The sequence below is a fragment of the Helianthus annuus genome, chromosome 16 (genome assembly GCF_002127325.2).
Source record: "Helianthus annuus cultivar XRQ/B chromosome 16, HanXRQr2.0-SUNRISE, whole genome shotgun sequence".
Taxonomy (NCBI): Eukaryota; Viridiplantae; Streptophyta; class Magnoliopsida; order Asterales; family Asteraceae; genus Helianthus; species Helianthus annuus.
In genome coordinates, this window is record NC_035448.2 from 163,356,671 (window position 1) to 163,381,300 (window position 24,630).

Here is a 24,630-nt window from a genome sequence, read left to right on the forward strand (position 1 = left end):
AACACTAGGAGGCCAATGGATGCTCTCATGGAGGAGATTAAGACCATGTTATTTTTTGTAATCCGTTGTTTCTTTGTACATTGTTTCTTTGTACACTTATTATATTTAGCAGATTTGTAGAATAATTTTAATTACCGAAAATAATACAATCTGATGAGTTAAAATAATAGACTATTTTTTAGAGTTAAAGATACAAATAAATGAGTATTTTCCTAAAATTCATAAGTAAATATTTTTTTATCATTTTTTTATTAAATAAGCCACGCCACTATTTATGTAATTGACAAAGGAATTAGGAATTATAATAATAAACTAGTTATGTTGAAGTCGCGCGTTGCGGCGAAGCATAACGAACACCAATGTAAGACAGAGGTAAACTGAAAACTAAACCTTTAGATTGCCAATAGACATTGGTAAACTGAAAACTAAGCCTTTAGATTGCCAATAGAAGCCATTTATAAAATGAAGCTTATAACATACACTTTGGTTTTTTTATCTCCTTTGATGGTAATAATTAGGTACAACATTATACAATATCTAAAGAGATGCTTTCTTCCTAGTCTTGACTTTTTCTTCTTACCCATGAGCATCTAGTTACAAAATAATGGCACAATGGTTACAAAATATCCGGAGGTGCCTTTTTTCTAGTCCTGAGTTTTTCTTCTTGTCCTTAAGCATCTGGGTAGCGGATTCTTTTGGTGTTGTTGATTGCGAGTAAAGTTTCATAGGTATAATGTTGTAATACTGTTGTAGTATCTGTAGTTAGGAATAGACCTGGTTTCGTGAAGGACAGTTGTCGTTTAGTTGGGAAGGTTGCTTATTGATTCGATCGCTACTCCTTTTGCACAACAGGTGTTGATGATGGTGGGGTACTATGTGTGTTTGGTAGTGGTTGTGTAATGAATGCCATGTTAACTTGTTAACTGCTAGAACGTTTGAGCCTGGTATTTGGGACTTGATGTATCGTACCTGCATGGAAATAGTATAGATAAAAACAAAAAACATAGACAAAAATAATCATCACTTATATTTGTTGCAAATAAATCAAACAGATGTAGGAAATAATAGATAAAAACAAACATTGACCCATGTCTAATAAAACATCCATTTGGCCAGATATAGGGTTGAGGCAACAATGAGGGATAGCGAGAACTTTAGGCTACTGTATTCAAATCTATAACTTGAGGCCGAAATTTTGCCATTGTTCTGGCAGGTAATATCTACAAAATCTATAGAATATGCTATTACCATAGTTGATTATTTTTTTTTGCTAAAAGTATACTTCAAGCTACTTTTAACCCATTTGACCCGTTTAATTTTCATGCGACCCATTAAAAATAAGTGACGGAAACTGGAGTTCGCAAAACCAGAAAGCATACTTCTAATGTAACATGCGTGAAACCCGGTCACATGTTCCGCCTTCGTTTGTGCATGTCCCACATTTCTAAAAGAGACATAACTCCTTCCTTTAATGTAGATCTCCGGCCCTCGTTGAAGTTCCATAGCTCGGTTGTCACATATGCTCCACTCGGATTGTAATCGTTTATTTCTGTTAACACAGTAGCCACAGCTTTATAAACTTCTTCCCCGTAGTTTCTTTTTAACCCCTTCAGTTTTTCCTCATTTTCATCTATCACACGCTGCACCCATTGTGTAAAAATAAAAACAAAAAAATTATATAACTTCTGAGATATTATACAAAGCATTACACAGATACACCATAGTAACCTCTTTTTAGCTAATTTTCTGAATGTTAACCACCGGCTTGGCCTATGAGAGATAAAATAAACCCCAAGTCGGTCATTTACTTATATAGTGAAAGGTGTATATACAAAAGGCTCTTAACGTGCGACGGTACGCGAACACCAATATAACGTGCGTAATTATGCAAATAACGTGCATAATTATGCAATGACGGGCGCAATTATGCAAAATTAATTACTATTGTTCCACCGCATTCGATTGAAGGCCTAGATTAGATTAGATGTGCGGTTGAGATGCTCACGTACGCATCGCATGATAAGGTGGTCTTGTACGTTAACCGGCCTCTACTTATATATACGTCAAAATTGTCACCTCTGGTATACCTGAGATTTTCCATTAACAGTGATGACTTTAAACGGATGGCAATTTGGATCGCGAAGAAACTCTTCCCACAACGAACATAATTCCGACGCTCTATCTTCCGCCTCTGACTCGTCATATTTCCTCTTCATGGCATCAATAAACAATTTATTCTCGAGTCCTCCCATCCTCTTCAAACCAATATGAGCTGTGTTTGGTAAATCTTTTAAGCCCTGCAAAAGAGTAATTTTCACATGCATTTAAAACCCAATTACTAATGGATGGGTTAATTTGAGTTATGCTTAATCTCTAATGGGTCAAAATAATATATATTTTCACACATTACCTGAAAAGATCACTCCAAGGCCTCGCAACTGCAGCTGTATTTGTAGCAGGTTCCACAACCTAATAAGGAAAAATAATATGGGAAAACACTTACCGAGCGTTCTTCTAGTTTTTTTTTCCGGAATAGGTCTGCTACTTAGGCTCTGTTTCTTTCACCTTTTTTGTGCATGTCGGAAGACTTGCCATTTTTTACTGTCATAGAACTATGCTCGAAACTGATTAAAGAATCCTTTAACTGTCATAGAACCACATTAATAAGTGATTATTGAATCTTTTAATTGGACTTGGAGAGTTGACTACTAACCAAATGATAGTTGCCCTCCAATATTGATAACAGAAGATAAAATTGCTTGCCAGAATCAAGGACACTATTAACAATGATCATGGTAGCTAGAAGGCATGTTGTAACGATAAAATCTTGAATTTTAATTGTTTTCATTAAGAAGGCTCTAGTTATTATATATTTGTTCAAATTAACAAAACCCCATGTCAAAGAAAATACAATTGAAAATGCCAACTGTCACAATTTTTTCTCTACTGTAGTTCCAAATTGTGGTAAATAAAATAACACTAAAATCTTAGTGCTCACAATCTTGCTCAACAAATTAACAACCATTCATGTGTATTTAACCAATGAATCCAAAATATTTAAGATAACATCAACTGTGACATGTGACTGAATCCAAAACTTACCCATGGATGTAATTCTCAAAATAATCAAGCCCAACATGTTCAATAATCTCAGGTTCCTTTATCTTCATAGCTTGAGGCATCCAATTAACGCCTGATGGGAAGCTAGTGTTAACTAATGTAAGAAGCATGCTCTATTTAGTTACATACAAAATCACAATTTTATGAAAAAAAATAGTGAAATTCATTAAAACATTTTAGCAAACAACTGGTGGGCATTCTAGAAAGATGTCGATTTACCCACCTAACAACAACGCCTTATTTAGATTGGAGTAAAATAAGATCAAGAGAACATTTCTTGAGATGGAGTGAATCTTCGGATTAACCCATAAAGGAAAAGACTTTGAGCAACCTAGATTTCAAACCCTCTTGAAGAATAACAATGTTAGAAGGGCGATGAAACACAAAAATGTGCAGAGATTAAGTACAGCAATCGGTTCTTGCCTGAGATGCAGTCTATCTAGCCATGCACATTGAAGATTTCGAACAGAGCAAAAAGATGAATCAGGAGATGATAAGATTAGGAGCTAGGGTAAGGAGGTGGAGGGATTTAAGCTACAAATTGTAACAATGGGTGATGATATCAAAAAGTTTGAAGTTGAGATGAGAGTGAATTAGGGTAAGTAAGAGGTGTTGCACAAAGAAAGAAGTGGCAGGAGACGTAGAGATCTAGGATTTAAAGGGGGACGACACGTGGTAGCAGGAAATGAGGAAAGAAAGATGTTGGTAAAATACTGTTCATGAAGCATCGCTAACCATATTTATATAATAATACGAAATATAAGCATTAAACTGGTAATTAGACTAGATTGAGATTTCTCATAAATACACAAGTAACAAATTAAGGAATCTTTGTTTTCATGCTTTTACAAACCGAGTAATGATTTTACATAATTGTAGTAGTGTTGGGAACAATTATACTCAACATAGTAAAAAGTTTCCAAGGCACAAGAAATATACTCTTGATGACAAGCTTCTATAACTTAATATTCAAACTAAAACTGCAATTTTGTTCTTTCAAGAAAAACACATACTAGACAGGATAAAAAATTACGGATCAACAAATAAAACAGGTGGTGTGCATATAGACTCAGTTGATAAAATATCTTTGAAAATTAATTAAGCGATTGCATAAAAACAAACGAAGTATCGTACATTCGGGCATAATTAACATAAATCGATTATGTGCATATTAAGTTAATAATTATCAGTTTTATATTTCAAATATAATATTAAATCATCAGCGGATGAACATGGAAAACAAACCTTCTTCTGTGGATTGCAACAGTCGGTGTCTAAGCCTCTTTGTTCTATCACATCGTCACAGACTTCATCGTCACCTGCGCTCTCTCCCTGTGTTCTATACCATCCAGGCCATATCTTCGTATGACACCAAGCTTTCCTTTGGTTTCAAGGAATCAACTTGCACAAATTCATCACCAAATTATTACAATTTCAATTCTCTTGAAATCATTAGCGAATCATGGAGTGCAAGCCTGAGAAGAATAGGATGTCGCCATCATTATCTGCAAACTTGTTGATAAATTCTTTCAATGTGATTGTTTTTTCTTTCTTTTTCTATAGAGAGAGAATGGGTATGGATGTTGGGTAGTTGGAGAAAAATTGAAGCTATCGGTGAGTGCAGGGTGCCAGGGTTGTACATCATATAAGAATGCTCTCAACTGAATTCATAACACTATCCAGGTTTGTAGGAGTTCTGAAGATCATGGGCAGAAAAAGATTGAGTTAACCACCAACTAAGAAAACTGATTAAAACCGTCCTAAACCGTCATCATAGCGGTTAATTTTGTGAGTTTAAGTGGCTGAGATTTAATCTCAGCCAAATCCAACGGTGGATACCGATTTAGAAAGCGGTTAGACTTAATGGGAACCATATATATATAAATATATATATATATATATATATGTATAGTGGAGAGTTCAAATGAGAAGAATTTTTTTGTAAGAAGAAAAAAAGAAGAAGTTTCAACCAATAAGAATGCTTCATTTTACTTCATTTAATATTTGCATTTAATTTAAAAAAAAACGGTATATTGGTAAACTTACAAATATCATTAATTTGTATTCTTACCCTTTAATAACTAACTAAATTAAATTTGTAACTCCTTTTCAAAACATATATTTTTTTCCAAATTAAAAAAACTACTTAATTTAAAGTGTAGAATAAATTACTAGTTGTGTAGGATAAATTACGAGTTGTGTAAGATATATTTCGAGCTGTGTAGGATAAATTTCGACTGTATAGGATAAAATTCTATAATGTGTAGGGTATATGTAGGAAATTTTTGATATGTGTAGGTTTTGTAGATTATATGTAGGATAATTAATGATTAGTTAACTAATTAATTAAAGAGTTAAAAATTAATGATATGAGTTATACATGAAATAGTATTTTACTAATATGCTCTTTCTTCTCAGATTAAATTTCTTCTCAAATGAACCTTCCCCTATATATATATATATATATATATATATATATATATATATATATATATATATATATATATATATATATATATATAGGACAAAGATCCGTTAGGAACCACCCCTTATTGCGAGAACCGCGAGAACCAGTGTGAACACAAACAGTAATTCCTAAAAAAATCTAAAAAACACCCAAAATTTTTTTTTATTTTTTTACTATTTTTTTTGAAAAAATCGCTATATTTTGTTAATAAAAAAAATAAAAAAAATTTCAAAAAAAAAAAAAAAAAATTTCGGGTAACAGTTATCCATGCACATGTGCATATGTGTCGTTTCTTTGTCAAATTCCGTAATTCATTACAAATAATAGTCAATTGCACTTTCATTTACACTACTACGTGTAATACACTATCTTTTACATTACCAATGTTAGAAATGCACATGTGCATCTATATGTATCAACAGGAAATAAGGTGTTTTGGTACACTGCTTTCGCTTTCATCTATCATTCCATCCATAATACACAAGCATGCACATGTGCATTTCTGTCATTTCTTTGACAAATTCCGTAATTCATTACATATATTAGACAATTGCACTTTCATTTACACTACCATATGTAATACACTACTTTTTACATTACCAATATTAGAAATGCACATGTGCATTATATGTATCAACATGAAATAAGGTGTTTTGGTACACCACTTTGAATACACTTTCCCTTTCATCTATCATACCATCCATAATACACTACCATTACCTCCTACCATCCATAATACAATACCATTACCTCCTACCATCCATAATACAATACCATTAACAATATTTTCACTTTATTACATGTATGTAAACACCATTTATACCATCCAATCAACATATTACATAAAAAATTGACAACTATAACCAAACCATCAACCACTAGATATAACTAACCAAAAAACATGTATATGGGTCTACTTCTCCATTCAAAATCACAAACTTTTTGTACCAAAACACGTTATATCATGGTTATACCTAATTATGCACATGTGCATTTTGAATATTGGTAATGTAAAAAGTAGTGTATTACTAATGGTATTGTAAATTAAAGTGCAATTGTCTATTCCTGATAATGTATTACCGAATTTGTTGAAGTAATGATACATATGCACATGTGCATGGATAACTGTTACTCGAAAAAAAAAAGTTTTTTTTTTTTTTTTTTTTTTTTTTTTTTTTTTTTATGGAACGAAATATAGCGATTTTTTGTTAAAAAATATTAAAAAAAATAAAAAAAAAATTTGAGTGCTTTTTTGATTTTTTTAGATTTTATTTTGTGTTCACATTGGTTCTCGCGGTTCTCGCAATAAGGGTGGTTCTCGCATGAACCTTACCCTATATATATAGGATAAGGATCATGTGAGAAGTGATAGGCTAGTTGAGAAACTTGAGAAGCATTCTGGACCACACATTTTTCTAAGCCTTTCGTAATATACACATATATATAGTTTAAAATTGACTATATACATATGTATATAGTCAATTTTAAACTATATATATGTGTATATTACGAAAGGCTTAGAAAAATGTGTGGTCCAGAATGCTTCTCAAGTTTCTCATATAGGGTGGACTTCTCTTAGGATCCCTACCCTATATATATATATATATATATATATATAATTTTAGCATTATTTGTTAAATATAAAACACGACAATTTTTTAAATTTAAAGAGTAAAAATCATACAACTTTTGAATTTATTATAAGGATCTTTGTTTTCATGCTTTTTCAAACCGAGTAAAGATTTCATATAACTAGGGGTTTCCGAGTGTTCGCGCGTTGCGCGATGTTAGATGTTAGTTTCAGTTAGTTACGTCGATCGACAAAGGTCACCATAACAAAATAAATAAATCATAATAGGGGTGATCATTAGGGAATAAAGGGTATTACCAAGGACATCCTGTGAGATACTGTAATCAAGTTGGTGCTGGTGCATGATGTTAATAACTAAGTTGCATTTACTTATCATGCTGCTCCTAATGGATGCAGCCAACAAAAAATGGTATGGCCATGCATACATGTTAAGTGTTATCAAAATACAACCACCAGTTTCATGTTTTACAAGGTTGGTGTATTATGTTGTTTGTAAGCAGTCGACATATTTAGTGCAAAAAGAATTAGTTGACCACGTGTTGCCCCTGACTGCTGTTCTGCCTGGGTTTCTTGTTGTATTAGTAGCTAGACTGCATCATGCCATCATCTATACAAAAGGAGTTAGTTGTTGGCTGCTGTCCCACCATTGGTTCTTTTTATTGGTGGACAAAAGATCAAACTACTGTTAACTGGGTGTTAGTTGGTGAGGCTGCGTTTCCCAGGCCTTTCCAATGATGGGTCTGAGTCTGCAAGTAAAAGTTTGTTTAATGTGAGTATATGTGGCGTGTGTATGTGTAAATATTTTGGCTGGCTTGGCTTACCATCGAATTCCAGTTGACGTTTTGCTCCGGTTGCAGTGCTTCCTTTTTGACCTGGTGTGGTTGGAGCGGGTGTCTTTATTGCATCAGTGACAGTGACACTGGAGGAAGTTGCCTCAATATTTTTTACAACCGGATATGAAGCTTTGTTGACAATGCATTTTAGTGTGCGCATCCTCTTGTCGTGTTGCAATTGAATGCTCATCAATGCTTCTTTAGCCATGAGTGAGTACAGGGTATTGATGGGGTTTTCTTTTTCGGCTAATTGTTCACATGTCATTCCTAATAGTTGCCTGCCAGCTTGGTCGAAAATTACTCCCTTGATTGTTTCGGTGTTGTCAGATAGTGTAACGATGATTCGATACCTGTATACATATGTGTTAGTGTGTTCAAATATAATATTTTGAAGAAAGGGCTTAAATGGTGTGTTACTTACATGGTGTTTGCTTTCTCTTGCATGCCATCTGTTGTACAGAACCATTGGGTGTTGACTTGTAATACTGACTGATTACATTTAGGACATGCTTTGTATGACCATCCTTTGGTCGTTTCAATTTCTGTAATTTCAGCTTTGATATTGAATGTCCTCCCCTATAGTTAAATCTGCTTTAAAATTTGGTCTGGTGAATTGTTGTTTGTAGATTTTATACGTACCTTTATCTCGGTGGTCTGAAGTTGAAGTAGATCAGCTATTGGTACAAAGTTATCGGGCATGATTTGTAGTGCTGGATGATGTGGTTCCTGGCTTTGCCACCTATGTCAAAAGAAGTTGTTAATAGCGGAAAAACTATTGTGGTTGTGAAGATGTTATATGGTGGCGTTACATTTCTTTCAATAGCTCAGCTTCCAAATGATGTGGGTTCACGAAGACGTAAGTTGCGTTAGTTGACTGCAACTGAAGACCTGTTTCATTGAATACAACATGTATCAGTAGATTATGTGTTAAATTTTATTTCCTTGGTCATTTAAGTTTTATTGTAAAGAGAACTGAGTTAAACCTTCTAGCAATATTCATTTGCATAATCAGCGAATGACGCATAAAACAAATAACAAATTCAGGTATTGTGAAATAAAAGCAAGACAACAAAACAGTTAAAAAACTGACCAAAAACAAACGATGGAACTGAAAGAGAAGGAATAAACATGAACACACAATTGACGAATCCAAATAGCAACCTATATAACCATCTGAATCGATCAATTAATATCTAATTGAAATGAATGGCAGCACACATTGGACATCTTTCTGAGGTATAAACCAGCTAAAAATAGAGTTAAAGTTAGTTAAGTGCTGGGTCTAGCTAGCGGGTCCCTAAAGCTGAGCTGGACCAGGTTTATGTCTTGCTAGTTTCCCAATTAAAAGGAAATAAAAATTGTTTATTTTAGATGAAAATATTACCGTTTTGGTCATTAACTTTCAAACTGGTAAATGCAACAATTGCTGGCGAGGCGGCCGTCTCGATGTTTCGGCGATTGAATCGATGGGTTGAGGTTGCTATCTCCTTCCATAGAGCAACGCTCATGTCTTGGTTGCTGTTTTTTTCATGGTTGTCACAAAAGAAGTTAGCTAGATAGGTGTTCAGTGAAGCATTGTTATCATAGTTAACTTTATAATATTGCAGTGTAAACCGCTTATGTGCTTGTGCACATATAACTTAAATAAGCAGAAAAATGGCTCTATATTAGTTAAAAACTTGGTTAGGTGGGGCTGCCTGATGTAGCATCTAGCACATTTTAGAAGATTGAAATACTAAGTGCCTTATTTCAGTAAAAGTAAAAGTGATAGTAATCTTCTCATATAACTAAAACCTTCCATTTTCCAGTGATTGTACCTGATGTCTCGAAGTGTGAGCACTACATACGGTCTTCCTTTTTTACTTGTCTTATCTTCTAACTTGAGATAGATTCCGATGAAGTCTGCAAAGTACATGTACCAGATGGAAAATATTTTTTTCTAAAAGTGTTAAAAGTATATTAGTATCCATACCAACGATTCCTCTCTCCTTTTTGGCTTGAATTTCCATTTTTCTTCTGGTGGCAAAGTCGAAGTATTGCGTGGGCAATTCTTGAGTATCAGCAATTGGTGTGAATACAGACGCTGATCCTAATCTGATCATCGCAGGATGCGTGATCACTGCAGTAAAGTCGTCAACATCCACGCAAGCGTAACGGCTTATTTCGTAGCATCCTTGTATTTGCAGCCTTGAACGCACATTGGTGCAGTCGTTTTCCTTTGTGACAGCTTGAATTCCAAGTCCCTATGCACATGTTGTAGTAGCGTACAAAATTGTTGGTTATTACTTATATGATGTTACCATTCATATTCATGTTGGTTTTAATATATAATTGTTACCTCTTGATCTACCAGTAGGAAGTGCAGCTCATTATCCCTGTAATCTGGTACCCATGAACGCAATACTCGTACATGGATTGTCGGCGCGGATTTAGAAGGCCTTAGCTCAAAAACTCCGGGGTGTTCCATGATAAGGCACCTGCATCACATGTTGAAGAAGACAGACAGTTGTGAGTAATAACAAACATGGTTGTTAGGTGAATCTGAAACGGACCTATTATATACGTGTTAATGTAAAATAATAATAGAAATAGTAGACCTGGGAGTTGTCAATTTCTGCAAGGAAATCTTTGTAAACTATATTTAATGTTGTATCGCTAGAAGTATTATTATCATCTGTTATTAAAATTTTCAATGAACATGGAGACGTAGCTCTTGAAAGAGCGACGTATAGTTGACCATGACCAAAAACAGGACCAGGTAAGTATAAACCTACTTTTTTAAGTGATTGACCTTGACTTTTGTTAATAGTCATAGCATAACAAAGTTTAACAGGAAATTGGCGTCGTGTAAACACAAATGGGAGATCTTTTGAATTTTCGACAAAACAAATTCTTGGTATATAAACCCTATGACCGACTGAGGTTCCTGTTATAATCCTAGCTTCAATTACACGTGGTAGCAATTGCGACACTAAAAGACGGGTACCGTTACACAAACCATTCTTTTGATCTATATTTCGCATCAACATTATTGGGCAATTTTTTTTTAGTTGTAAACAATGATCAGGAATACCGTTAAATGAAAGCATGTTTAAATATTCAATCGGGTACATTGCATCTGTTTCTTCTCCGTTTTTAGAATGTGGAACCATAGAATCTGTACTATAGTATGTGACACACTCTCCAGGCGTAAAGGCTTGCACAATATTATTGATTTCTTGAACCGTATCATTCTTAGGGCATATTATTGCTCGTTCCGCAATCAAAGCAGGTGTCGGACAAGTGAGCAATTCAGTATTGTAGATGAATCTGATCAATTGTTGCAAGTTATTGTCGCCCTCTTGTAGCAAGTACTGACTTGGAATTTTTATCTGGCGTACATCTTTATTTTGTCCTTCTATTAACACGCCTTCATGACCATCTCCAACTTGTAGAAGCCAAGAGGAAAACTCTTGAACTTCTTGATTTCCTACCTCATTAGCTGCCGATGTTGCAAGACGCATGTTCTGGGAAAGCTTGCAAACAGTCAAGTGTTTCCATATATACGACCGTGGTAAACACGAATCAATAATTTCAGCTCTCGTGCACTTCGGTTTTACAGGTAATGTTTGCCTGAAGTCTCCTCCTAATAGTACTGATTTGCCACCGAATAATTGTGATGTATTGCACGTAAGATCTTGAAGTGTTTTATCCAATGACTCAAAACACCGGCGATCACTCATTGGCGCCTCATCCCAAATTATAAGGCTAGTTTCCAGCAACAATTCACAGAGGTTAGTATTTTTCTTTATGTTGCAAACAGAATCATTTGTAAGCTCAAGCGGAATTTTAAATCTTGAATGCGCTGTCCTGCCACCGGGGAGCAACAGTGAGGCAATACCGGAGGCAGCGACCGCAAGAACAACACGACCGGTAGATCTCAAAGCAGCGATTAATGTTTTCCACAAATACGTTTTTCCTGTTCCACCGTGACCGTACACAAAAAGTAGAATTTGTGAACAAGATACAACAGAACTCATAACTAAGTTGTAAATATGCAGTTGTTCATGATGTAGCCCTGAATGAAGCAAGTTGTGTTCTTCTTGTAGCGCACGCCTGTCATAGTTTTTCTCTTCCAATAGAAGGCTATTCTGCAAAGCTGATATAATAGTAGGATCCAATGCAGGAAGACCGAAATCAGTAACTGATTGAGGGCTGGAATTTGAGTCCAGTAACACTTGTATTTCAAACAATACGTATTGTTGAAGGTCATCAGTGTTGACAAAAGACGAAGAACTGGAACCGAGTTGTTGCAAACGATAGTTTATGTCATCAGACATGCACCTCCAGTTTTGCTCCCATAGTTTCGCCGGGTTTGACACATCACAATACATCAACAGATACATGAAAAGAGATCTAAGTTCGGGACCAGACGCCCACTCCGCTGCCTCACTAATAGTGGTCTCCCATTCTTTGTCATCTCCAATAAGACCTAATTTCTCACACGCTTCCCGATAAGTTGGCATAACAGTACCAGAAACTTTACGAATATCTTCAAATGAACAACATCCACTTTGATAGGTAAGCAAAATTCTAAGGTAAAAAAGCTCTCCGCAAGAAGGGTGCACATACGCAAGCCTTCCAACTGTAGGTGTGCGCCTAGATTTGCGAGCAACCCACATCTTTTTCGTAAGATCCCATCTAAACTTTGACAGGTAATCTATGTAACGAAGATTTAATCCACCTACTGACGATGTACTTCCACACAACATTTCAGAAGTATTACTTGAAAGCCATTCTGTCAATGTTGTTTTGCCTGTGTTAGGATTGTTCATGATGTCATTCAAGCGTTGGGATTGCTTGAATGTTAAATTTTGTTTACCTTCTAAATGGACAGCCAAAACTTGAACAGGCGGGTTTCTGTGATGTATCGGGAACGCTAGTATTCTCCATGTAGCTTCATGTGGACAAATGAATCGAGCATCCAAGAAATTCTGTATTTCATCTACCACTGGTACTTCATTGATGACTTCATTTGATGACGTATCTCTATCAGAAGTCAATGCAAAGCGGATTCGATCAGCTCCCTTTGCTATGTATTTGAACAAATACTTGATAAGCATACTCCATCCACAGTACTCAACGTTAATATGAGCGTCGAAATGTAGGAGTAGGTTTCGATTATATGGAACGACATAACCATTGTCAAGGGGAATGCCATTTTTCAAGAAAGGTTCACAGTTGGAAGCCCTCATATAATGAACATACCCAGCAGAGTCAAATCGAGTGGCGGTTTCATATGGCTTTGGGAAGTTCTTTGTGCACACGCCATCCTCCATACAAGGTGAGGTCATTCTTGCCGTACCGCATGGACCATGCAACATAGACTCAGCGACGATTCTATAAAGCATAGGATCAGCATCACGATCAGGAAGTTCGGCGGATATATAGCGATTAACATCTGCAGGCGTGCGCACGGTGTATGCATCTGAGACCCAGAGCAATGTATGACAATGGGGAAGACCCCTCTTTTGAAACTCGATGGTGTAAAGATCTAAAAACAACAATATCAATAATTAGAAACATAATAAAAATGTGGTATTGGAAAACAAATTGGAAAATGCCTTAAACGGGAGTGTACCAGCTGTTACATCACCAAAGGGTTTAGCATTCCTTAAGTACTTAATGAAAGATCGAACCTTCAACTGAAAAACTCTAGCGATTATATCTGGTCTGTCCTGAGCGCTGGACGCACCAACACGTTGGATTTCTCTACTTATTTCTGGCCAGCGTACGTTACATGTAAAGGTGATAAAATATTGTGGATTTCCATACACTCGGCATATCGCAAGCGCATCTTGGTAATGCTTGTACATGTACCGTGGGCCGCCCGTAAAAGATGCTGGTAAGATAACACGTTTACCAACATTTCGTGCATCAACATCACCTCGAGAAATTGCATCTTGGACTCCATCTAAAAACTCACAACGAAGAGCATCTTGGTTTGTCCTTATATATTCCAAGCGACAGTGCTCGACGCATATGTAAGCGTCAACCAAATACTGCTGAAAAAGTCTACCAGACCTCAACAGATGTGTGTAAGTGTCTCTGCGATCATGAATTTGGTAGCTATAATACATTATCGGAGTCAAATTACGTTCTTCGACAGACAAAGCATCATCATTCGGTGTTGTTACATCAAGCATGTGTAGCTCAGGTGACCAACCTTTATCGCCGGTTGGAAATAGAATTGGGTATTGTAAAGGCATGTACGACGAATGCAACTTGCTTACCCTTTGTGGCGTGTTTTCTCTACTTTTTACAACGATATCATAGTCTGCAGCACCCATGTTACCTTCGCGTATGATTGCACCAAGCATATGAGGAGCTGGAGCATCATAGCGACGATCCGCGACACGACTAAACAACTTTATAACAAAGTTTGGGACAGAGGACTGCAAACAGATTTCTCTTGCAGACTTAAACAACTTTACATAACCATTAACATCAGAAAGCATCAGACTCAAAGCGCTAACAACTTCGGGATTCAACTGCCCGCTTCCATTGTTGGTAAAGAACCGCAAACGATTTTCTACCTCATTTTCACTATCGAATATGTACATTTGCAAGAATCGAGGTTTATCACCAGGAGGTGGACATAAAGAACCAAGCCAATGCGAGACTTGACCTGCAACTTTGAATACGTACGGTCCACCTCCAATGTTTATATCTTCATCAATGGTCGCGCCAAATGAAGTCATGGAGAACATAGCATTGTAAGCACGAATGTTTGACATGAAGTGCGGATCCGCATACAACAACTTTAGTAAGTCAGGGGGCTGAATTGGGTATGGAAGGACAACTCTACCACCCTTGCAACACTTGTTGTATTTTGGCCCTAAAATCACCGGAGACGAAACCAGCCTTTCGTCGTACCAAAACAACGCTTGACAATGCTCACATACTTCCGTACAACTCCCCAAATCTAGATACTCAACCGGTGTTGAACGGTCCAATTGTTGCACACTAACAGGCTGGAACACATTTGAATGGCCAGGAACTGCTCTCTGAACCCTAGAACGCGCGATTGCGGCGCGATAAGCAGTTTGCCTGTGAGTGGTACTTCCCGCTGGGAAAGAGGCGTCAGATGATGTAGGAACGTCATCAGTAGAAGAGGCATGACGCCTACGCTTCAAACGCGGATGCTAAAAAGAAAAACAAACATCACGGCGCAAAAGGAAAATTTGAAAACAAACACACCTAGTATCGTAAATTTAACAGCGATATCCTACTAAGTTTACTTTAAATCTTACGATCAACAAACCTAAACAACTAATTGGTACCCAATGAAGAATCCTAAAAGAAAACACACATGTACATCACAGCCAAAAAAAGACAGACTATTGATTTGCCCTTAATTTATGGAAATTTTATGTTTTTGGGGATTTTACAAGTACAAGCTGTGTTGTTGCTATTAGGTAGGTATGAAAAGCATTTCAAAAGTTTCTTAGCCAGTTACTTTATTTTGTTAGATAACGTTCATTATTTTCTTAACCAACTGTACAATTATTGAAGCATGTTTTTGTTATTGTATCCATTTAACAAAAATTCAAATTGTATAAAAGTTTTCTCGTGACAACCGAGTAAGCTAACACATCAAGATAATATACATAAATAGCGTTAAAAGATATGCAACAACAATATTATTTTACTATTTGAAAGTAAATTTTATAACTTTAGATTAACAGTCATATTTATTTAAAAAATGTCATGATACTGCCCTAATGATACAGTTATTTTCACTTTCATAATATAGCTAAAACGTTTTCATAAAGTAGTGTAAGTAAAGTAATGCTAATGCTTCTCTCTCACCTCCTGAAAAAATAGCATTTGTGTGAAGTTCTTAAAACAGTAAATGAAAAAGATGAATGTTAAATTCTCCTAATATGCATTTTGGTTAGTGGTTTTTGGTTTGCACCGAAAACCCCTTAATTTAGAAGTTTTATTGAATTGGAAAGATGTTATCGATGATTTATTCAAAATTCTTCAATGATACCATTATTTAACATAAATAAAAAAAGAAATCATTAAAAGTCGAAGAAAATCAACAAAAAAAGTTGCACGACACCGTTGTTGTTCGTACGGTACCCGTGATTAGAGATGAACAAATGGTACCGGGCAGCGGTAGCGAATTTCCCGAACTAAAATGTTTCCAAAATCAATTCGACATCGACTTTTGGCGTTCTCTGTACCAAACGGCACCACCATTAAAGCCACCGCCACCGTGACGGTGCTAGCGCTACCGTACCACCGCCACTACTCTACAACGGCGTTTTCCGTCGTCGTAAATCGTGATGACCACCTTATAACAAAGTTGGATACAATAGAGGGAAATCCTTCAAAAACGAAAATTGGAGAGTTTGTTTTGCTATGATCTGGTAACTGTTGAACACTGAAAATAATCCCAGCATGTGTTTTGTTTTCATGTTGATTATTAAAATTAAAATAAATGTCCAGAAGCTCTAAATTGGGTTTAATCTTTCAGCATACGACGTAACACAACAGAAAGGACATACACTAAAAGAAAGAAAAGAATGTACCTGCATAAGAGAAGAAGAGACACACACCGAAATCTTGAAACACCAACACCTGCACATCAATTTAAGCACAATAAACCACAAAAACCCCCAAATCGACAAGAATAACTTCACAATAAACCACAAAAACCCCCAAATCGACAAGAATAACTTCACAATAAACCACAAAACCCCCAAATCGACAAGAATAACTTCAGATTAAAAACAAGAAACACCCAATGGCACCATACGAAATGAAAAATTAACCAACCTGAGAAGATGAGAAGCAGATTAGCAAAAGAACCGGAAGAAGATACAATGCAATCAAACACTGGTATATCTAAATCAAACATTTTTCCATGCAATTAGACACCTGGCCTCAGTTGAAGGTACAAGGGACACGTGTGAAGCACTAAAAAACCTGTGGGCGGTTAAAAAAAAAAGTAGGGTTTGACAAAAGAGGATCGAACCCGGGAGAAAGATGAGCTGAAACACAAACACAACCACTTCACCACACAAAGACATATGCTCTGATAAGGAAAAGAATGTTATATAAAGATCTAAAAATCGGAAAAAGGAAAAAAAAGGAACAAATAAGATGACTCCACATGTCTAAAAATACTGTTCCCAATTGTAAAGATTTAAGATATATATAATCGTGGTAGTGTAGGGAGCAATTATACTCAACTGAGTAAAAGGTTTTCAAGGTACAAGAAATATACTCTTGATGACAAGCTTCTATAATTTAATATTCAAACTAAAACTGCAATTTTATTCTTACAAGAAGAGCCCATATCAAACAAGATTAAATTTTACCCAACTTAGTATTTGACAATTTTGTAGTCTATTTTCAGATAACTTGAGACGGCACTCATCATATTTACTAATTTTTTTAAGAACAAAGTGAATATATGCCCAAGGGGACTGTAATTTTATGAAAAAATGGTTTTGACTACAAAATAGTCTTGTTGTTTAGCCAGTCCTTATAAAAGCAAAATCACTTTGCCTTGCTAGACATCAAATCACACCATATATTGTAAAAGAGACCACAAATTAAAAGAGAGAATGAAGAGGTTCCACTTTATCCTGTTTTTCATTATCCTGACGGCAACTTCTATTCAAATTGGTGCTCAGACTTGCAAACCGAGTGGCGGCATCCGGGGAAGAAAACCACCTCCTGGACAATGCAACAAAGAGAATGACTCGGATTGCTGTGTCCAAGGTAAGTTCTACACCACGTATACATGCTCTCCTGCAGTGACAAGTGCTACTAAAGCAAAGCTTACCATAAACAGTTTCCAAAAGGGAGGTGATGGCGGTGGTCCATCAGAGTGTGACAACCAATACCACTCCGATGACACGCCAGTTGTGGCATTATCAACCGGATGGTACAAGGGAGGTGATAGGTGCCATAAGTATATTACCATCAATGGAAATGGGAGGAGCGTGAAGGCGATGGTTGTGGATGAGTGTGACTCTACTATGGGGTGCGACGCTGATCATGACTATCAACCACCTTGCCCAAATAATATTGTTGATGCTTCAAAAGCTGTGTGGAAAGCCTTAGGGGTGTCGCAAGATAACTGGGGAGATTTGGATATTACTTGGTCAGAGTAATTATATTGAACTCTAAAAAATGTTAAAAAGTTATCATGTGTTTATTTTCTAGTGAATATATATATATTTTAAGTGAAGCCATATATATTTGTGTTTATATTGGGTATATATTGTATGATTAAACTTCCAAAGTACTAAATATCCAGGATTTGGTTCAAGTTTATTTTCTTGTTGAATTAGTAGCTAGGCTGCAACTTGCAAATGCACTCAGAATAAACCCTTCAAATGGTGGAATATGGTAGAAAACATAGGGTGGTTTGTATATAAAATAAGAAAATACACTTTCAATTTTCAGAATTTAGCTAGGGGTATAAAAAAAATACACTTCAAATGGGGAGTGTAAAGCTATCCATGGCCACCTTGCCCGATCGATGAAGAGCATGTGTAAAATAAAATATAGTTAGTTACATAAATAGTCTAACACCTTTGAGTACTATTTTTTTTTAATAAGATCAGGTTCTATGGTTCCGATTTTGTAACACCTTTGAGAATTAAGGCTTACCGCCGTTAGGTTTTCAGTTAAATTAGTGTAAAATAACTAAATACCCTTATATAATTTTCTATAAGTACTCAAAGTTGTTATTTTTAATATATCACAAGGACTATCTGTGTAATTAACTCTAAAAAATATAAAAAGTCGTTATATTTGTAAAATAAATTTGTAAAATATGCTACATAAAAGTATCTAATAATACACGTAATCTCAAATATAATATACACACACATTTTTTCTCTTTTATTATATTGGAGCATATAATTTTTATTACGATTCTTTGTTTAATTTAGTTAATACTATATATATATATATATATATATATATATATATATATATATAGGGGAAGGTTCATTTGAGAAGAAATTTAATGTGAGAAGAAAAAGAAGAAAAGGGCATAATGGTAAAACATTAAATAGTTTATAACTCCTCCCATTAATTATGTTATCTCTCATTAATAAATAAAAAAAACATGTTATCCTACACATTTCAAAATTTATTCTACATATGTCTTACAGTTAGCGAAATTTACCCTACGCATATCTAAATTTATCATACACATTTAAGAATTTATCCTACACAAACTAAAATTCATCCTACACATACTAAAATTTATCCTACACATGTCGAAAATTGTCCTTCACCCTAAATTATTTTATCTTGAAAGAGTATATTTTAAATGGGAGTTACAAGTTTAATAAGTTAGCTAATTAATTACAATTAGAAATTTACATATATGCCCTTATTAGTAACATTAAATACACATATTAATGAACTAAAATGGAGCATTTCTATTGGTTTAAAACTTATTCTTTTTATTCTTACAATATTTTTCTTCTCATTTGAACCTTCCACTATATATATATATATATTATGTTATTTTGTATTGCATTATATTATATTATATTATATTATATCATATCATTTCATGTTATGTTAATTTATACTATATATTCTATTCTTGGTTTAATTTAAGTAATATTACATTATATAACTAGTAACCAACTTTAGACGAGTTGATGGAGCCGCTAACGGGGAGTTCAAATCTACCACAAAAAGCATTCAACTCAGTGAAGCGTGTTTTTCCAATAGATTTTCAAAACTCGTTGTTCTTTGATCGGAGACGATGGTGGTAGGAAGCAGGTAGGTCAGAGGGTATTGTTGGTTTTTCGGTACAAAAGAGAATGTATGTAGGTGTAGATGACAGTGAAGCTTTTGATGAAGAATCTAGGAGGTCAGAGAATAGTAGGGGTTTGAATTATAGTCGAAAGTCGACGTCGGTATCTTCAGGATGATCGGAGCTCATATTTGGATGTGAGACTAGGTTTAAAGTTACTCGTGAGCTACTAATTGATACTGACTCGTTAATACAAAAATTCAAACCAAGGTTAAATGAGCTCGATCGTTACTTGTCAAGCTCGAGTAATACGAGTCTAATATTTATATAAATTTTATTTAATAGGCAAATTGGAAATAAATAATCCCACCTAACTCAATTTGGCATATAATAATCCGAATTGGTCAATTTTTTTTTTTTTTTTTGTAAAATAGTCTGTCGTTAAAATAGCTTAACGAAGTTAAGTTTTTTTTTTCCGAATTACAAACCGATGTTTTAAGGGTTTTGATTAGAACGAGGATACGAGTCAACTGATGTAAAACTTACCTCGAAATACTGCCCAACCCACGAAAACGGTGCTTCAATTCGGGTGTTTAAATTTCCGATTAACAAAATTGATCAAGCCATTTCGAGCACAATTTCGAGGTAAGTTTTAAATTAATCGACTCGTATCCTCGTTCTGATCAAAAGCCCTAAAACATCGATTTGTAATTCGGAAAAAAAACTTATCTTCGTTAAGCTATTTTAACGGCAGACTATTTTACAAAAAAAAAAAATTGATTAGTTCGGATTATTATCGGCCAATAACTGACTTGAGATTATTATCGGTCAAATTGAGTTAGGTGGGATTGTTTATTTCCAATTTTCCTATTTAATATATAAAATATATATTTATATGATTATTACTGCATATAATTTTATTATTAAAATAATTGAATAATCTATAACATAACACATAACATTCTATAAAATGATATTAACTAAACTAAACATAGAACCATAACAAACTTTTGTAGGTCTGAATATAATAAAAGATAAAAAATGTGTGTGTATATTATATTTGAGATAATATGCATGATTTTTATATTTATCGTATTTCTTTTTAAAATTAATTATATAAAAACTTAAAATTATCACTACTACAATGTTTTCCCCTCATAGTAGACGTTTTGGTAATTCTATGTATATTAATTTTAGGAATACAATTATTAAATAATTTTGTGTAGCGAGTTTTATAATATTATTTACAAATATAATGAGTTTTTGTATTTTGTGAGTTAATTACATAAATAGTCCTTACAGTTCATTGAAAACAACGCCTTTGAGTACTAACAAAAAATTATATAAGGGTATTTTAGTTATTTTAAACTAATTTAACAGAAAAATTAACGACAAAGAACCTTAATACTCAAAGGTGTTATAACATCGAAACCATAAAGACTGAACGTGTGACAACTCGAGTTTCCAAGATTCCTTATTCGCATTTATTGCGCGTTGACTGTTTAGTTGCTTGATTGATTTCCTTGTAACTGTACACTGGATTATAATTTGAGATGATTGTTGGATATGTTATGTGCTATATGATAAAAAGTATTGTGAATATTACATGTATAGGTGTTTGGCATGAACATGAAACCTGTTGAAAAACTTAAACTAAGCAAACCATGAAAAAGGCTCGACGAAACAAGAGTGTTTTGCCACCAACCAACCCGACGAAACGGATGTGTTTCGCCTTAAACCAATTCGACGAAACAGATTGTGTTTCGTCATCTGTATCTCGACGAAATAAGCTGTTTTGCCGGCCCAGTAATTCACCGAGGCCCATTACGGCCCAGTACGTAAATTCGTATAATAAAATGTGAACCGACTCCTGTTTCACATCTTTGGCAAAATCAAAACCCTAGAACTCTCCCAACTGTGTGACGACTGCTGTGTAGGATTCTCTCAAGCCTCTTTAGCGATCAATCCTTCGTACCATCTATCTCGGTTAGTTGCATGCTTGTTAAACCGGTTTCTTGATTCTTTGATTTCTTTATACATGTTTGTGTATGCTTGATTTCCTGAACGGATGTGAGTATTTGTGTAGGATAATCTTGATTCGTTATGCATGAGTAATCGGTTACATAACTTTATGCGAAACATGATGTTGATTTAGGGATCCTAATAAACAGGTCCGGATTGATGTGTATAAGTGATTAGTGGAACTGGATTTAATGATGTTCATGTCGGTTTGATGTTTGTTAATCATGTTGATTGAATACTGATCGAATACGTGTTACTATCATGAATCTGCCTAGGTATTGATAACTTGCGAATCATGTGTTGATTAGATGATGATTATACGCTCAATGATTTCTCTATGATTGCTGCTTGATGATGATGGCTGTTTGCAATGATTAGGGTTTCTGTATTTTTGTAACTGTCGCGACGTAATTGATGTTCACGAAACATAGATGTCGGCGAAACACTGATGTGTTTCGTCAACACTGGTCACCACGAAACGGACACGGCGAAACAGGGGGTGTTTCGCCAAGGATAACTACGACGAAACAGATGCGTTTCGTCATGAGTAAGTACGGCGAAACAGATGTGTTTCGCCAAGGGTAAATACGACGAAACAAGGGGTGTTTCGTCGAGTGGTCAAACTGCACAGTAACTTAACTTAATTCTGTTAAGAATTAACCCAGTTAGTTAACTATCGTTAAATGTTGAACATAACTTGAATGAACTTTAATGTGTGATATGTGCTACTTGGTGATCTTTGATGCGATGCCTACTATGAATATGCTTACACGTGAACTTCGTGAATACAAACTGATTCTGTACACGTGCGTACTTTAGGACGTGATTGATTAACTGTGAGCACATACTTAGCATACCGAGCAAACCAAGGTGAGTTCACACTCTTACCAAGGCATGGGATTCCAGGTGGGTAGGGAATGGGATTGAAGGAATGGGATTGCACAATTACTTGTACTTTCTCTATTACTAGACTACCTACCATCGTCCTCGGATGCGAAGGACCCATACGTAAAACCTACGTATACTTGTACTTACCACTGTCCTCAGGTGGAGAAGGACACTTACGTAAAACCTACGTAAACTTATACTTACTACTGCCTCGGGTTGTGAAGGGCACTTACGTAAAACCTACGTAAACCCCCGCGTACCACTGTCCTCGGGTTAAGAAGGACACTTACGTAAAACCTACGTAAACCTCGTACGTACTACTGTTCTCGGGTTAAGAAGAACAATTATGGTTACAACTAGTCTAGTATATACAACATGGGAAGCCCCCACTAACTGAACACACAACATGGGAAGCCCCCACTAATTGAACATACAAAATGGCTTAGTTAATAACGCATAGTTATGCAACGAACTTACTTACTGTGAACTCGCTCAACTAGTTGTTGACTCTCTGTTACATGCCTTGCAGGACCATAGGTACTCATGGAGCTTGCACGGGAGGCGTGATCGTTGTGGGCACGGATTGTGGATGTTATGATAAACACTTTTATGACATTTCAACTTAATACTTATGTTGGGTTTTTACATTATTGCTTCTGCTACACACTTGTTTATGTTTGGTTTGAAAACACCTTTCGTATTGATGAATGACATTTACTATTTACTTACATGTTCAATATGATTGGTGGCTTGATCCTGGTCGTGTCACGCCTCCAAGCGGTGGTACTCCGCGTGTGGATTTTGGGGGTGTGACAGATTGGTATCAGAGCCATTGGTTATAAAGAACTTGGTTTTAATAAGGGGAAAACGTTTTTATTAAAACTAGACTATAACCAGTATAGTGCTCAACGATGATCCACAACGACGCCTCGCTCCACGTGCAAGACTCAACATTCTAGGTAATATGGTATATGTTTTATTGCCTACTAGCTAGATTACATAGAACTTTGCTCATGGTATGCTTAGACAAACATAGCAATAACTGCTTGAGAGCACTTGTGTGCTTACTCTCTTCTGTCATCGCATTATTCGCGAACCTCTCTCACTTATGTTACCTTTGCTATGAAGATCATGGCTGGACGCATTAACATGACACAAGCCCAGTTGACGACTCTTATTAACGAACAAGTTGCTGCGGCACTTGCAGCTGCACAAGCAGGAGGTATACCCTGCAGTCGTAACTCACCCTAAGGTTCCTAGATCCTACACTCCTAGACCAACTCTTATGTTTAATCTTGTCCTGCTTTTATACACAACAGGTCAACACGTTCAGCAACCTGTTTGCACCTTCAAGAATTTCATGGACTGTCGTCCTAGCACGTTCAGTGGCACTGAAGGAGCAGTTGGACTCCTCCATTGGTTTGAAAAGCTCGAGTCGGTGTTTGAAATGTGTGAATGCCCTGAGGCTCGCAGGGTGAAGTACGCCACTGGTACTCTGGAAGGAATCGCGCTGACTTGGTGGAACGCGCAAGTTCAAATTTTAGGGTTGGCAGCTGCTAACGCCACCCCTTGGAATGATTTCAAGGAACTCATCAAACGGGAATACTGCACACGTGATGACATCCACAAGTTGGAAGTGGAGCTCTTTCATCTGAAAATGACAGGGTCGGAAATTGAAGCTTATACGAAACGGTCAAACGAGCTGGCCATCTTGTGTCCAACTATGGTGGACCCTCCAATCAAGCGTATAGAGTTGTATCTTAAAGGGCTAGCACCAGAAATCCAAAGCCACGTGACATCGGCTAACCTTGATAATATCCAAGACATTCAACGCCTTGCTCATCGCCTCACGGATCAGGCAGTGGATCAGAACAGGCTGCCAAAACGTATCAGCGCTACTACTACCGCTACCACTTCAGCTACTCCT

General features: G+C 35.8%; 2 protein-coding genes and 1 long non-coding RNA gene across 5 annotated transcripts; 1 reads left to right on the top strand and 2 right to left on the bottom strand.

Annotated features, from left to right (window-relative positions):
• Positions 1 to 442: 442 nt before the first annotated feature.
• On the bottom strand, positions 443 to 3,812 carry LOC110916933. 2 transcript variants are annotated; one of them, XR_002580137.2, is made up of 6 exons: positions 3,344 to 3,812; positions 3,103 to 3,193; positions 2,411 to 2,644; positions 2,088 to 2,297; positions 1,380 to 1,640; positions 443 to 969 (listed from the first exon to the last, which is right to left on the bottom strand). It is a non-coding gene; the product is annotated as an uncharacterized LOC110916933 (long non-coding RNA). The 2 variants fall into 2 exon arrangements; XR_002580138.2 differs by having other exon boundaries at positions 3,103 to 3,214.
• Positions 3,813 to 7,520: 3,708 nt separating this feature from the next.
• On the bottom strand, positions 7,521 to 17,066 carry LOC110915667 (replication protein A 70 kDa DNA-binding subunit A-like). Of its 2 annotated transcripts, XM_022160399.2 has the most exons (11): positions 16,838 to 17,066; positions 16,591 to 16,639; positions 10,350 to 10,488; positions 9,984 to 10,254; positions 9,829 to 9,913; positions 9,396 to 9,529; positions 8,821 to 8,899; positions 8,651 to 8,750; positions 8,433 to 8,587; positions 8,000 to 8,361; positions 7,521 to 7,924 (listed from the first exon to the last, which is right to left on the bottom strand). In XM_022160399.2, exons 1-11 carry the CDS (start codon positions 16,917 to 16,919, stop codon positions 7,875 to 7,877), a joined length of 1,506 nt encoding a protein of 501 aa, XP_022016091.2. In that variant the 5' UTR covers positions 16,920 to 17,066; the 3' UTR covers positions 7,521 to 7,874. The 2 variants fall into 2 exon arrangements, with proteins under 2 accessions (XP_022016091.2, XP_022016090.2); XM_022160398.2 differs by lacking the exons at positions 7,521 to 7,924; positions 8,000 to 8,361; positions 8,433 to 8,587; ... (2 more) ...; positions 9,396 to 9,529; positions 9,829 to 9,913 and adding exons at positions 11,085 to 13,544; positions 13,632 to 15,195 and having other exon boundaries at positions 10,226 to 10,254; positions 16,838 to 16,937.
• A 565-nt stretch (positions 17,067 to 17,631) lies between these two features.
• On the top strand, positions 17,632 to 18,280 carry LOC110915668 (kiwellin-1). Its single transcript, XM_022160400.2, has one exon. It carries the CDS (start codon positions 17,632 to 17,634, stop codon positions 18,181 to 18,183), a length of 552 nt encoding a protein of 183 aa, XP_022016092.1. The 3' UTR covers positions 18,184 to 18,280.
• Positions 18,281 to 24,630: the final 6,350 nt, after the last annotated feature.

Excerpts from the sequence above, each read along its gene's own strand:
- LOC110915667 (XM_022160398.2), bottom strand. Across the intron at positions 13,545-13,631 it reads CTTTGGTGATGTAACAGCTG|ATCTTTACACCATCGAGTTT; the intron begins GTACACTCCCGT and ends TGTTGTTTTTAG. Across the intron at positions 10,489-11,084 it reads AAACATGCTTTCATTTAACG|GTGCCTTATCATGGAACACC; the intron begins GTATTCCTGATC and ends CATGTGATGCAG.
- LOC110915668 (XM_022160400.2), top strand. The coding sequence starts at position 17,632 with ATGAAGAGGTTCCACTTTATCCTGTTTTTCATTATCCTGACGGCAACT.